This window comes from Pleurodeles waltl, chromosome 3_1 (assembly GCF_031143425.1).
Source record: "Pleurodeles waltl isolate 20211129_DDA chromosome 3_1, aPleWal1.hap1.20221129, whole genome shotgun sequence".
Classification (NCBI taxonomy): Eukaryota; Metazoa; Chordata; class Amphibia; order Caudata; family Salamandridae; genus Pleurodeles; species Pleurodeles waltl.
In genome coordinates this window covers 1,527,069,651-1,527,085,840 of record NC_090440.1, presented here as the reverse complement: position 1 = coordinate 1,527,085,840, position 16,190 = coordinate 1,527,069,651, and the positions used below count along the sequence as shown (strand labels likewise).

Sequence of the window (16,190 nt, the reverse complement as noted above, 5' to 3'; positions counted from 1 at the left end):
ATGATAATGCAAAATTATTGCAATAACAATTATCGAGAAACCGACACAATCTCTCTCATGGACATTAATTACCCGATGTTAATCTCAGAATAAATAACACACCCAATAAACCATATAGAACCCTTTTTAAATACAGTCAAGAACTAAAGTGGTGGTATTTTGCAGCCACAGCGAAAGGAGTCCATAAATGATACACACTGGCTTGTGAATCAGAGAAACCTATGTACATTTCCAGCAGTTGTGTCAAAAACCCTTGTTTTAACAGCTACAGAAGGTGGGTGCCACTGGGCCATTACAACTTTGATAATTTTTATGGGCTTTTCTGTCTGCAAGCAACAGGCCATAAATAATGTAATAGATTATGAAAAAGCTAAGGAGGAAGGAAAGAAAGATGGGCACACAGAAATGGGAGAGAAAGAAAGGAACAAGGAAGACTCAATGTTTGAAAGGAAAGGTGAAAGAAAGCACTCCAGAAAACTAGAAAGCAATGTAGGAAGGTTAAAAAGAAGGTGCCTGAAAGGTCGAAAAATGAAGGATAAAAATGAAAGAAAAAAGTGAATGGATGATGGGAGAACTGATGGAAAGGTAAAATAATAGATGGATGGAAAAGTGTAGCAGTGGATGGAAAAGTGAAGGGATGGGTGATAGGATGTAAGATAAATGGATGACCCAAGGGTGAATGGGTAGATGAAAGTATGGATGGGTGGGAGCATGGATCGAATAATTGGTGGCTGGGTATATAGAAGACATATGGTTCAAAGTGAGGGGGGTAATTTAATTTTGTGGCTTTTTTCCTTAATTTCCACCGTAAGCATTTTTAAGACATCTTCTACAAATTAACCCCTTGATTTAGACATATATGAGCCTAGTTTCATCTCTGTTAAATTGCTTCCATCTACGGGTGATTCATTGTCTAATTTTTAAAGATAATGGTTGACCTAGCTGTAACAATCTGTATACCATATATCCATAAGGAAATCATAGTGTTTTCAGCATGGCATGGGAAATCATTCACATTTTTAAAAAGGGAAAAAGTGACCTACAGATAAATATTGAACAAGACACAGGTAAGTAGTAAGCCACAAAGCCTCCAATCTTTCCTTAATCTTTAAACAGGTCCTCGTCAAAGAACTGGGCCCTCACAGTACTTAATTTGTAAAAAAATATAAGTGCCAGGGCCCTCGTCAGGAGGCCACTGCAGCTTGCACCACCCACTGCCACTGCTAGCACTGACAATGACAGTACTTACACAGCCGTCAACCACCACACTGCTACAAGTGTGACAATTCAGACTGTTTGAGTCCCTAGAAACTTTAAGAATGGTTTGGGGGGCAGGTATTGGTTGTTTTCTAATGTATATTGAATTAATAGGCAATTGTTGCTCTGCTCATCTTTAAATTGCACAAACAGTCCCACCATGTGGCAGCTGTCATAACTGCAGGAGTTGAGAATTAAGTACCAGTACCGAGCACCAGAAACCACCAGCTCAAATTAGGCACTGGTCTCTCTGCTAACATTTCACTGTTTTGTAACCTATTACCTTGGCTCAGAAGTACATTCTGAACAGATGTGTCTTTAAATCTCTCTGGAAGGATAGAAAGTTGGTGTTGAGCCTCAAAGTATCAGCAAGACAATTACAGATCACCACTGCCTGGCATAAGAGGGACTGATTTACTGCCTTTGACGTTTTCAGAATTTCCAGTATTAAATGAGCTTAACCTCTAGTGTGTCTTTGACCTCAGGTTATCTCAGTTTGTCCTTTAAGTGGCAGTGGTGGGGGGTGCACTATGTAAGGCTTTTTATAACATATATGCTAATTTGAAGCAAATTTGAGCTTCTAAGCGTATTTACTAGAGGTCAAATTGGAATCAATGTGATATGGTCATATATGATCTAATTTCCAAGCCCTGAAGCAATGAGACTCCCAAAAGCCATACATTTTCATACCATAATTGATCCATGTACTTTCCCATGTTTCACTCCATATGGATAGAGCCGGACAAGAAGACTGGAAAAGTACTGGAAAAGTAGAAATACATTTATTTAATTCCATCCAAAAGTGCAATAAAGTGCAAAAAGAAAATTGGTGATGAGTAGCAACCAGACACCACAGCCAAAGTTTCAGTCACGTGTGAGCTTTGTCAGGGCTTTGTCAACAGCTGTATTATGTATAGACTTAGAAGTTGCTCCTGTGCAATTGGGAAGACCAGAAAGCATAGCTTTGCAGCCATCTTGATAGGAAAAATCTAATGACTGAACACTGTTTCGAAATCTGGAATAGGGGATTGCTAGTTTCAGCAGGATCAGCTTTAGCGCTGATGGTGCCCTGTGCAACAATCTTTTTTGCCCTGAATGGCCTCCTTCTACATGGATTCCTTCATTGCCATCCTCCAGCAGTGTCCCTCATCTCTCCATAGGCACTGTCACACATGCATGTCATTTGTGTTTAAAATGCTATTCATACCAGTGTAGAGTGTCAGACCGATTTAGAACTGGCCATGGACTTCAGTTCTGTAGGAGAACGAGTTGGAAGCAATTACAAGTAAAGAGTTTATCATGCCTAGTGGAGCAATAAAGTTCACCCTTCTGAGTTTTCCCCTGCTAAAAATCAGCAGCTTAAACCTGATTTAATTTCATGGGTGAAAAAGGCCTGGTAAATACCTGGACATGTGGATTTTAGTATGCTAAACACCAAAATCTGTGTGTTGTTTCACATGATTAGGGTAAAAATTGCAATAGATGGTACTTATAGTGCCTGATGAATTCTGATCCCTGGCTATTGTTTTTTGATCTGGTGCACTAAATTGAAGACAACTTTCTAGGGAACTTGTAATGAGGGTTTTAGTCTGTCTGATGGATCTGAGATTTTGAGGTACAGTTGTGTCTCATATGCATACTGATCCATGGTGATAATGTTATCTTACATCATTGTGCATAGTATTTCCATGTAAAGGCAGAGAAGGGCACGTTTAATCAGTAGAGAAGCAGATCAGAAAGAGTCCATTTTAAGTGCACTCTATATGGTACTTGACCTCAATCCCTAGTCTGGACAAAAATATATTACAAAATACCTCATTTTATTGAATGGTGACGAATGGTATAGCAGAACTGGGAAACTGATATTTCATCATAGAGTACATTTACAATATTGTCAAGAATTTGATTAGTTTTTGCTCTGTGCTGCAGTTGGGATGAAATAAAAACTGAAAGGAGTTTAGTAGACAGTTTGCAACAACGTGGGAAAGTAAATTAATAGATGCAGCTTCTTTAATGATTTTTTACAAGCAAGGGACCTTTGAAAGCTAGTCTAGGCTTTACAAAAATCTGAATGATCGGGTCAAAGATTGATTTTTACGGTAGAAGTGCCATTTGGCCAGATTCTAGGACGGAATGAAATGTGCTTTCTTCGAAGGAGGTATTGATGATTCTGAGCATAAGGGGGGGGGGGGCGTATTTGTTAGGTGTGAGCTTTCATAATGCTCCTGAACAGGGTTGTCAGCATATGCTGAGAGCTTGATGGATACAATTACTTGTAGGAGAGATTGGGTGTCAGGTGGTTTGAAGGATGACCATTTTGTAAACTTCTATTCTGTTGTAATATGCAGAGTTGAAGCTCATGGGTTATTTTTTATTTTTTTGTGTACTTTTATTTCTTTTTACAAAAGAAGTTAGCTAAGATAGTGGTGTTTTTATTGGAACCTGGAGGTTCTGGCTTTTACACAGGGTTTAACAGTGTTTAATAGATTGAAACAGCATTGTTGAGTGGTTTGTCTTGGTTGGTTTGTCTCTTGAGATCTTTGACTATGGTATGAATAATTAGGCCCTTGTGGATTTTTCTCTGCCAATTCAGCACTTGCAAGTGTTCCGGAATTTTGAGCTTATTTCAAACATACTCATTTTTCTAGATATCCCAAAACAAATGTTGAGCTCATTAGTGTACAAGAGGGAGGATGTTTTAACTTGATGGACCTAGGCGTGAGAGGAGCCAATTTGCCAATACTGTTATAGGTGATCACATAGTATATGTCTGTAAGCTCTACAACAGCGCTGTTGATGATTTCACTGATGCTTTCATTTCCAGAGATACCTGTTGGAAGAGGAGCTCTTTTAGGGGGTCCCTGCATAGAGTATATTGGTGAATGTTGATTTTTTCTGTGTATGGGTAGAATGGTAGAGTGGAATAACAATACATTGTTTTCTGCCCACTCAGGCTTGGTTGGGCATTCAAGGAGGAGGAGCTTAGGATGGAGATGATGACATAAAGGGTGTTATGTTTGATATGTTTTTGCAAGAGGACCAAGGTGCATGAGTTTGTGAAATATGCATGTTTCTTCTAACAATACATTTCAAGGGATATTAAAGCCACCTAGCAAGATAATCTTCAAATTATGGATCATCATTGCTGTAATGGGATTGCTGAACTGCTCAGGGAAGGCAGTATCATGGCCTGCTGAGTGGTAAGTAATATGAAAGCAACAGGTGTGTTTATGACTACATTTGGATGGTTACTTGGAGATGTTTAAAGAGGTAGGATTTTGAAGGAGGGGCAGAACGGGTAATCCACAATAATACGTGGCTCTCTTACTGTTGTCCATAATACTTGCTCCACCTCAATTTTTACGGAGTCCATCTTTGTGGAGGACAGAGACGCTCTCTACTATTGATGTGTAAAAACAAGTGGTGATAGAAGGAGAATTATGTTTTTGTGTTTAGCATCACATCCAAGGAAAGGGTAGAGATGAAGTTGGCTATTTCTGCTGTGTGTGGGGCTAGGATTTATAAGTAAGTATTTTAGCAAGGTGCTATTGGTGGAGGTAGAATGAGAGATAGCGCTAGTTTTAATCTCAATTAAGTTTTCAGGGTGCCAGCCTTGCCTTGATTTACATGGGGTTGAATAGATCTCTTTAGGTTTGTAAGGTGAAAATGGGATAAAGTGCTATCTAGAGGCACGTGCCTTTGCTGTGGAAGTGGATGAAAAAGTGGGGGGGGGGGATGGCTTTTGGGAGAGGTAGGGAGGCAAAGTGAAGAGGTGAACATGTGAGAAGCATACAGGGGAAGTCGTTTGAAAAATATCTCAGATGAAATTTTGTACAAAGTAGTTTGGAAGCAACAGGCATCAGGCCCTAGGTTTTATTAATTCAAGTTGAAATTATCTCCCATAAAAATATCCACATCGTGAAAAAGGGAAGACAAATGTTGGCTTACCATGTCTCCTGTGTTTGCTGCATAGTTTAGCTGTTGTTCAAGCCATGCAAACTGCCCTCCAGGGTCCTCCAAACTACCAGTCTGATTATTGGAGTCATAATAAAGATTTGTGTTTAGGACAATTACTCGGCCAGCAAAGTTCTTATCCACCAGCTGTTGACTGTAGAATGCACCTGGAGAGGTGGGGACACAAGAAATAAAAAACTATGGTTGTTTTCTATGACATGTAGTCCTATATGAATGACGTCTGCATTTCCCCATTTTACATACACACTGTGAGAAACAGCGCCAAGGGCATTGTTTTTTTATCTGAAGAAAACTCTCACCTTGAGGTTTATTTCTGTCAAACAAAAAGACGTTGCTTGAGTAACCTTTAAGCAGGATGTGGCAGGGGGGATGTTGGTGGGAGGCGGGGGAGATTTCATTAAAAAAAAAAAAAATCCTGCGTCTCTGTGGGACCGAGTGCAAGGCATTTGTTTGATTACTTGTCACAAACTGACGGACCGTGTTTTTGCCTGTTCTGAGATATTTCAATAAAGTATCTTTGGAAAAAAAACAATGCTGAGGAGGCCACCATAACACGTTTGCCATCCTGGTCTTACATTTTTGCCAAAAGTGCTCCTTCATTTTCAGTGGGAGCATTTTGTTGTGTCGCTGGGGGTGGAAGGAGTGTTTGCGATGCTCTCCTGCGTCGGTGGTAGCAGGAGTAAATGTAGGCCGGCATCATGTGGACGCACCGAGGGGCCTGGCGTACAATGAACACACGGACACTGGGGTAAGTGGTTAACTGGTCCTGACGGCGGTTCTCACTAACCCCACCCAACAGGACTGAGCTTTAATACCAAAGCCCACGTGACTTCTGGGCTACAGCAGTTCAGCCAGCAGAGTGGGGAACACTTGCAACCCACCGCTGTGGAGTGCTGCACCTTTACTCCTCCTCCGTGTCAGTTACGTCACTGGGGTGACACTACAATCTTAAATGAAAAGGACCCTTCAAGCAGGTGAAGATGAGCAATATGATAGGCTGGCAAAACTAGACCATTGCCACCCTACGGGTTTGTTGGCCCACCTGCCAAACTTAAATATTCCCCATACATTTTATATGCACTTCTGAAGGTGAGCTAATGAACTATTAACATATTTTAGAGTTTCCTACAGTACGCAGTAATAATATTACTCTATAGCAAAAAATAATTTATGTGATGATACAAAAACGGTTTGCCCACCAGCCCAATACATTGGAAGCACCGCAGGGCGTAAAGAAGGGAAGTAGGTTCTACCTGGTTAAGCGTACAGCTCTAGTGACAAATGTACACTGAAAAGCTAATGCCACCAGAATTAAATTACATTGCAGAACATAATGCCTATCACTGACAGGGCTGGTGCGGGTTCCCAGTCCGGCCCTGATCATTGGTCGTGTGCCAGTTAACAACTCTTCAAACATTTCTGCTGCTAAGAAAAGGATGTTCAGCTTGCCAAAAGGGGTTATACATTTGCCAAAGTACAATAATAATCAGTATCCACATGCCAGCTCTTGTACAGAACAACTGCCGTACAACAAGCCCCAGTTTCTTGGCATGTAAAGTACCAATACCATGCAAGAATTCATCCCAATTCGTTTTTAACGGATTCATACAGAATAAAATAAATATATAAAAAGTCTACTATTACAGTGGGAATTATTTAGATAACAAATAGAATTTCTAAGAGTGTACTCTTTTTACAAAATTACAGTGTGAGGCAATTGCCTGTCAGATTAACAAGTCTAGACAATCAAAACAAACAATAAAAAGGAAAAACAAAAATGACATAAAATGGTAAAAAATTATAGCCAGCATTAATACTGTCGTGTTATCAACTGTCCGTATATCAGAATATTTCTTAAAGCTGTCCGATATCCTTCCAAGGGAATGTTCCAACATCTAAACTTAATTGAAGGCTTTCCACAATGCCTAGACGTAGGATCTTTGTTTACTCCTCTAGGCAATTGCAATCAAGGTCCTGGCTGCTGTAAATGCGTTTAACACAGCTTTCTCGATATTATTGCCAAAATACATGATCTTTTTGGTATCAGAAAGTATGGCGCAAGCGAGCATTCGCATCAAAATTCCAGCAACTCATGGCATGAGGTAACCATATTTACTCAAGCCACATGGGAGTTGAACATATTGGGTACTCACTTTCTTTGCATTATTTCAGTGTGCACGCAGGCACTTGTTACAAACCTAGGGCTGGACTTAGAGTCTGGCAGCCCGGTTACTCCTTCACAAGCGTGATGAGCATCCCCTCTGCTGGATTACAAGTGCATTATATCCAAAGGCACTTGTAATATGGTCCGGAGACAGGTTCCATCTCCTCTCCATCCTCTTCCTAAATCCCAGCAGCACACAAGCTCCCAGGCTCCCCTAAACCAATCATGACGCTGCTGTCACCAGGTCTGAGCGACCTAGTTCGACCCTCCAACAGGGAGTGGGAGCCTGTACACGTTCTCTACCAGGCTGTGCAACACAGCCGGGTGGAGAAACGCTAAGTGCGCATGTCTGTTTGGCTTGCCAAACCGTCATATGCACTTATGGTGCACATACCTCCTCCTCCTTGTGACACAGCCCAGCGCCACCCCGCCCTAACCTGGTTCCGGCACTGAGAAATAAAATGATAATAACACTGTTATTTTTCCTTTTTGCACTGCTCAGAGGAGTGGGGCGACGCTCCTCTACCTTAGACGGAGCCGCCGCTGGACCCAAATCAAATCAAATCAAATCATTAACATTTATAAAGCGCGCTACTCACCCGTGCGGGTCTCAAGGCGCTAGGGGGGAAAGGGGGGGTTATCGCTGCTCGAACAGCCAAGTCTTTAGGAGTCTCCGGAAAGCGGAGTGGTCCTGGGTGGTCCTGAGGCTGGTGGGGAGGGAGTTCCAGGTCTTGGCCGCCAGGAAGGAGAAAGATCTCCCACCCGCCGTGGAGCGGCGGGTGCGAGGGACGGCAGCAAGTGCGAGGCCAGCGGAGCGGAGGGGGCGGGTGGGGACGTAGAAGCTGAGGCGTCTGTTGAGGTATTCCGGTCCCTTGTTGTGGAGGGCTTTGTGTGCGTGGGTGAGAAGACGGAAGGTGATCCTTTTGCTGACTGGGAGCCAATGCAGGTGTCTCAGGTGTGCGGAGATGTGGCTGTTGCGGGGTACGTCGAGGATGAGGCGGGCCGAGGCGTTTTGGATGCGTTGCAGGCGGTTTTGGAGTTTGGCGGTGGTCCCGGCGTAGAGGGTGTTGCCGTAGTCCAGGCGACTCGTGACAAGGGCGTGGGTCACGGTTTTTCTGGTGTCGGCGGGGATCCAGCGGAAGATCTTGCGGAGCATGCGGAGAGTGAGGAAGCAGGCGGAGGACACGGCGTTGACTTGCTTGGTCATGGTGAGAAGAGGGTCCAAGATGAAGCCGAGGTTGCGGGCGTGGTCTGCGGGGGTCGGTGCGGTGCCGAGGGCCGAGGGCCACCAGGAGTCGTCCCAGGCGGACGGGGTGTTGCCGAGGATGAGGACTTCCGTTTTTTCAGAGTTCAGCTTTAGGCGGCTGAGCCTCATCCAATCTGCGACGTCCTTCATACCCTCTTGTAGGTTGGTCTTGGCGCTGGCGGGGTCCTTGGTGAGGGAGAGTACAAGTTGGGTGTCGTCGGCGTAGGAGGTGATGATGATGTCGTGCTTGCGTACGATGTCGGCAAGGGGGCTCATGTAGACATTGAAGAGTGTCGGGCTGAGCGATGAGCCTTGAGGTACGCCGCAGATGATCTTGGTGGGTTCTGAGCGAAACGGAGGGAGGTAAACTCTTTGGGAGCGGTTAGCGAGGAAGGAGGCGATCCAGTCCAGGGCCTGGCCTTGGATCCCGGTGGAGCGTAGGCGGGTGATTAGGGTGCGGTGACAGACGGTGTCAAAGGCAGCCGAGAGGTCGAGGAGAATGAGGGCGACTGTTTCACCGTTGTCCATCAGGGTTCTGATGTCGTCTGTGACTGAGATGAGGGCGGTTTCCGTGCTGTGGTTGGTTCGGAATCCGGTTTGTGAAGGGTCGAGCAGGTTGTTGTCTTCCAGGAAGGTGGTCAGCTGTTTGTTGACGGTCTTTTCTATTACCTTGGCTGGGAAAGGTAGAAGAGAGATGGGGCGGAAGTTTTTCAGGTCGTTTGGGTCAGCCGTAGGTTTCTTTAGTAGGGCGTTGACTTCAGCGTGCTTCCAGCATTCGGGGAAGGTAGCAGAAGAAAAAGAAGAGTTGATGACGGTCTGGAGGTGCGGGGCGATGATGTCGTCGGCTTTGTTAAAGATGAAGTGCGGGCAGGGGTCCGAAGGGGCGCCGGAGTGGATAGAGTTCATGATGGATTTGGTTTCTTCCGTGTTGATGTGGGTCCAGTTGTTGAGGGTGATGTCCTGGGAAGCGGGTTCAGTGGTGTATGGTTGGGTCTGGTGTCCGAAGCTGTCGTGGAGGTCGCTGATCTTGCGATGGAAGAAAGTGGCGAGGGATTCGCACAAATCCTGTGAGGGCGTGACGGCGTTGGCGCTGGCGCTGGGGTTGGAGAACTCTTTGACGATGCTGAAGAGTTCTCTGCTGTTGTGGCTGTTTTTGTCTAGTCTGTCGGTGAAAAAGTTCCTTTTGGCAGTGCGGATCAGGTGGTGGTGTTCGCGTGTAGCGTTCTTGAGGGCGGTCATGTTGTCCGCGGTGTGGTCCTTGCGCCAGGCCTTCTCAAGGGCACGACAAGTTTTCTTTGATTCTTTGAGGGTGTCAGAGAACCAGAGAGGTTTTTTGGTGTTGGTCTGTCGATGCATGCGTTTGAGGGGAGCAAGGTTGTCAGCGCAGTTGGAGATCCAGTTTGTGAGGTTGAGAGCTGCGTCGTTGGGGTCGGTGGTGAGGGTGGGTTGGTTGGCGGCGAGAGCGGAGAAGAGTTGCTCTTCAGGGATCTTGTTCCACTGTCGACGAGGGGTGGGTTGAGTGCGGAGGTGGGAGGTCTCGCGTCGGAATGTGAAGTGGACGCAGCTGTGGTCGGTCCAGTGTAGGGCAGAGGTGTGGCTGAAGAAGATGTGTTTGCTGGCGGAGAAGATAGGGTCGAGCGTGTGTCCGGCGATGTGGGTGGCGGTGTTCACCAGTTGTTTGAGGCCGAGGTTGGCGAGGTTGTCGAGCAGGGTGGTGGTGTTGGGGTCGTTGTTTTGTTCCAGATGGAAGTTGAGGTCGCCTAGGAGGATGTAGTCCGGTGAGGCGAGGGCGTGCGGGGAGATGAAGTCGGCGATGGCGTCGCTGAAAGAGGCGCGAGGTCCGGGAGGACGGTAGACGAGGGATCCTCTGAGGGTGGTCCTTGGGTCGGTGCGAATCTGAAAATGCAGGTGTTCAGCGGCGAGAGGGGAGTCTTCAGTGGAGGTGGTGACGCTGATGGAGTCTTTGAAGACGATGGCGACACCTCCTCCTACTTGGTTGGTGCGGTCTTTTCTGGAGATCTTGTAGCCTTCGGGGATGGCGGTAGCGATGTCTGGAGCAGAGGAGGCGTTCATCCATGTCTCCGTGATGAAGCCACCTATGCAAACTTCCATTTTTGGACTGTTCAGACACTCCAGATGTCATTGTTGCAGTCCAGTGCAAAAGTGCAATGGCACCAATGAAATATATGTCAGTCATAAATAGCACTGTATAATTGACCAATTTATCTATTCAAGCGTCTTCTTAGGAGAGGAATGTTCTCTCATGCACACAACAGGGAGGAGATAAGTACGATGAGAATGTGTCTGACTAGCCCATATCTCTAAAATAAACAAGTTAAAATGCAGCACACTAGACTCAAACACTGCAGACATTTTCAATTTATTCAGAATGTGTGTTTTATTTGAACCTCTTTTGCCAGGGTCACTGAAAGTATGCAGTATTGGAGGACCAAATTTTGTGACTAGGTTGAGTAAATTATGTTGCACAAAAAGGAAGAGTATGGCGCAATTGTGTGTCCCCTCTTTCCATTCACAACTCAGCAGAACACACTAGCACAAGTTTTAGATATTATGTATGTCTCACTTAGACAGGCTTTAGGATTAATGGCCTGGGACTTTAAAAAGAGGTGCTTTAAGAACAGCATATAGGATTTAGTATGAATCTGGTTAAATATTAAAACAAAAAAATCACAATAAAAGAAGAAATCACGAAATTTCACCTTTTTGAATTATGTTTAAATATGTAAGGCTTTGGTTTCTTGCTGATGACAAAAGCCCTTTCTCCAGTCCAGCAAATTAGAATGTTTGCACAGTTTGAGCAACATCGCCATCGCTTGAAATTTCTGAATGCAGCAATCAACAGCTGAAAGTGATTGGTTAGCTTTTGTAAAGTTTGCAGACCATTGCACCGGTGTGGTTACAGCAGGTTCATTAACTTTTGGCCTGTTGAGCTAAAAACATTTTTTCTTAAAATTTGCAGATACTGCAGCACATTATGGGTTTATGTGGGAAAGGTGGCAAATTAATGCATATAGGTGAAAACACGGCAGCAACACGGACGGTTTTCAGTGATACTTTGTAGAGAAAGACAGCTAAATTGCAGAATTATTTTTACTACTGCCAATGTGTCATATTAGTTCTCAATATACAGTTGTGAAGAAAATCTGTGGTCATAATTCCAGTTTTTATTAATTACCTTGCTTTCCACAGTTTTATTATTATTATTATTTATGAACTATATGTAAAGAACCAAGGGCCAGATGTATGAAGCATGAACCCATCAATAAATCCACTTTTATGTGCAGTAACAGGTCTCTCCACTCCCCAAGGCTACAAAGATAACCCTAAAATTGGACTGAACACCATCTATCAGATGGGAATGTCTCTACACTACTACACTATAGATCGTAACATGTACTCTCCTCTCCCCATTCCACAATCCAGCATTCTGATTTCGCCAACCACTTTTTCAATCGCACTCAGGATGGCTATGTATCTGGGATGAACCAGAGGCTTGGTTAGCATTGCTGCCCACGCCTGGAGGTCATCTGCAAGCTTGTTATAGCTGTGGGTTTTACGTACGGGCACTCCTCTGCATTCGCCCATTCAGCCATGTCCCTCAAGTGCTCTGAGGTCATTGGCGCCACTGGGGACATCCATCTGATAGCTATCCTGCGCTTAACCAGTACCAGGCCCAGAAGTAGGAACCCCCTACTCATTTTATTTTTTAGGTCGAGCCTGTAATCTACTCTGTGAGCTTTAGCCACGCCCATCACTTTCATTCATTCCTTGACCTGCCTTTCAAAATTCCCTTGATTTCATAGGTGATTGTTTACGTTTGTTTCGCTTTGTGGCTGTTTTGTTACCTCTTCGGAGACTAACCCTGTTAACATGGATTATTGCACTATCAGCCATATACCGTAGTGTGGCGCACTACTTTTTCTTTTGCCTCTCTGCTTCCTGCTCCTTGGCCGTATATTGTTTCTTCCTCTTCCTTGTTTATGGGCATGCCGCTGTTTCTTTGTGGTGCCTGCGCTCAAAGGCTGCAAGCTGGAGGAGGGTTCTTTTTTATGTATTTTTTATTTTTTGAAGTTTCATATAGTGCAAACTCGATTGCAGGAACGCTTTACATGAGTACCACTTACGTACCAGTTTAGCAGTTGAAATATATACAAACTGGAGCTTTTTAAACAGCAAAACACAGAAATCCTCAATGTTGCTCTCCCGGAACAGCAGGCGAGCTGATACTACAGTATTCACTGCACTCGGGAAACTTGCCTCATAGTGCTTTGTGGGACATTTGTTTTACAAAACATTGTTGGCATAACTCAGCCTGTGGTGGTCCTACGGCAATGGGACCACCACCTAAACGTTAAGCACTATGTGCTCTTTCTGTCTAGGTCAGCACTATGTGCTCTTTCTGTCTAGGTCAGCACTATGTGCTCTTTCTGTCTAGGTCATCTCTAGGTCCACACACTAGGTTGGGGAGGGGGCAAAATAATAACTTCTCCCACCATTCAGTGTCTTTTTAAGGTCTCTCATGGCTAGAACTTTTGTTTTACAGCTGGGAGAAGTTTGTGTTTTTAAGGGCCTTGTTTGTAATATTATTGCAGTAGGCCTGCTAGGCTTGAAAATGTATAAGGCACTACACCCTCTGGGGCTAAATATATGGTTACACTGCATTACTTTCTGGCATTCTGTTTTCATGTGGTTATGCCCTCTAGGGGCTGACTATATATTTGCATGACCATGTTTCTTCCAAATGTTATTTTTATTGTGGTGTCCTCTAGAGGCTGTTCTGAGCATTAAAGTCAAGACCCTACAATATTCGTTGCAATCAGAAAGTCACCCCATAATGCTTTTCGGGGCATTCCTTTTACAAAACATTTTTGCCCATAACTCACCGTGTGGTGGTCTTAGGATAATGGGACCACCATCAAAATATTCAGCACAATGTACTCTTTCTTTCTGGGTCTAGGTTAAGGGGACTCCAAAATAATAACCCCTCCCGCCAATCAGTGTTTTTTTAAGCTCTCTCATGGCTAGAACATTTGTTTTACATCTAGGAGTAGTTTGTGTTTTACGGGCCTTGTTTGTAATATTATTCTAGTAGGCCTGAAAATGTGTAATGCACTACACCCTGTTGGGGCTAAATATACAAGTTACTTACCTTCGGTAACAAAATATCTGGTAGAGACATATTCTAGTTGCAGATTCCTTACCTTAGAATTTTCCCCCAGGTGTCGGACTGGATCCGGAGATTTTTCTTCGAGCAATACCCTTGCACGTCGGTAGGTGGCTCCGCGGGCATCGTAGGCGTCGTGGTCGCCGTGATGACGTTGAGAGTAGTATATAGACGCCGTCCTCGCGCAGTGACATAAGTTTTTTTTTACTTTCCACGCCAAAGCGCAGAGCCGCTAAGAACACTGAGATTGGTGCGCCAGAGCTAAGGACCTGAAAGGGGGAATCCCTGTCCCTAGAAATCAGCTCACAAGCGGGGAGGATGAGTGGGCGGTAAGGAATCTTCAACTAGAATATGTCTCTACCAGATATTTCGTTACCGAAGGTAAGTAACTTGTACATCTGATAGAGACTTCTAGTTGCAGATTCCTTACCTTAGAATAGATACCCAAGCAATGCCATCCTCGGTGGTGGGCTGCGAACCAAGATCATACTAGAAAGTTCTGTAGGACCGAACGACCAAAATAGCGGTCCCGACGGACCTAACTGTCCAGGCAGTTGTGCTTAGCAAACGTGTGCAGGGAAGCCCACGTAGCTGCCTGGCAGATATCCAGGACAGGAACTCCGCGTGCTAATGCAGTGGAAGCAGCAGTTGCTCTGGTGGAATGAGCACGCAAGCCTTCAGGAGGTTGCTTCTTGGCCAAAGCATAGCACATTTTGATGCAAAGAAGCACTGTAGGAAGATGGCTCTGTATATACTATCTCAAAGTAAGAGATAGTGTGCACAGAGTACAAGGGTTCCCCTTAGAGGTAAGATAGTGGCAAAATTAGATAATTCTAACCCTCTATTTTGTGGTACTGTGGTCGAGCAGTAGGCGTATCAGAGGGTAGTATTAAGCATTTGTTGTACACACATAGGAAATAAATAAGGAACACACACTCAAAGACTTAACTCTAGGCCAATAGTTTTTATATAGAAAAAATATATTATCTTAATTTATTTTAGAACCACAAGATTAAATATTTGAAGTAAATACATAAAATGCAAGGTACTCCACACAGGTAAGTAAGGAACTTTGAATTAGAGCAGTAACATACACAGTTTTAGTTAAAATGGTGTAGGAAGTTGGCTCTGTATATATTAACTCAAAGTGAGAGATAGTGTGCACAAAGTCCAAGGGTTCCCCTTAGAGGTAAGATAGTGGCACAATTAGATAATTCTAATGCTCTATTTTGTGGTAGTGTGGTCGAGCAGTAGGCTTATCAGAGGGTAGTGTTAAGCATTTGTTGTACACAAAACAGGCAATAAATGAGGAACACACACTGAAAGACTTTACTCCAGGCCAATAGTTTTTATATAGAAAAATATATTTTCTTAATTTATTTTAGAACCACAAGATTCAAGATTTGAAGTAAGTACATAAAATGCAAAGTACTCCACACAGGTAAGTAAGGAACTTTGAATTAGAGCAGTAACATACACAATTTTAGTTAAAATGGCAATAAGCTATTTTAAAAGTGAACACAGTGCAAAAATCAACAGTTCCTGGGATAGGTAAGTATTGGTTAGTTTTTCAGGTAAGCAAAGCACTTACAAGTTCAAGTTCCTGGGCATAGGCAGCCCACCTTTGGGGTTTCAAGGCAACCCCAAAGTCACCGCACCAGCAATACAGGGCCGGTCAGGTGCAGAGGTCAAAGGAGGGCCCAAAAAACATAGGCACCTATGAAGAACAGGGGTGCTCCGGTTCCAGTCTGCCAACAGGTAAGTACCTGCGTCTTCGGAGGGCAGACCTGGGGGGTTTTGTAGAGTACTGGGGGGGGGGGGGGGGGTGACACAAGTAGGCACACAAAACACACCCTCAGCGGCACAGGGGCGGCCGGTTGCAGTGTGCAAAGCAGGAGTCCGGGTTTTCAATAGGAATCAATGGAGGAACCCGGGGGTCACTCTAGCGGTGCAGGCAGGGCACAGGGGGGCTTCTCGGGCCAGCCACTGACTGGGCTAGGCAGAGGGTCGCCTGATGGTCACTCCTGCACTCGAGTTCGGTTCCTTCTGGTCCTGGGGGCTGTGGGTGCAGTGCTTGGTCCAGGCGTCGGGTTCTTTGTTCCAGGCAGTCGTGGTCAGGGGGAGCCTCTGGATTCTCTCTGCATGCGTCGCTGTGGGGATCCAGGGGGGTCGTCTTGGGTTACTCACGAGGTCGTAGTCGCCTGGGAGTCCTCCCTGTAGTGTTGGTTCTCTGGAGCTTGAGCCGGGGGCGTCGAGTGCAGAGGGTGAAGTCTCACGCTTCCGGCGAGAAGAGTGAAGTCTTTAAAAGTTGCAAGAAAGTTGCAAAGTTGTTGCTGTTTTTGAACAGTGCCGCTGTTCGCAGG

The 16,190-nt window shown here is 44.8% G+C and overlaps 1 protein-coding gene across 1 annotated transcript in view; it reads right to left on the bottom strand.

Moving 5' to 3' along the window:
- Positions 1-16,190, bottom strand: part of SMPDL3B (sphingomyelin phosphodiesterase acid like 3B) — a 166,634-nt gene that overhangs the window by 76,170 nt on the left and 74,274 nt on the right. Inside the window, exon 5 of the mRNA XM_069225108.1 lies at positions 5,206-5,378. Within this exon, the coding sequence (XP_069081209.1) occupies positions 5,206-5,378 (173 nt within the window). The remainder of the gene's footprint in view (positions 1-5,205; positions 5,379-16,190) is intronic.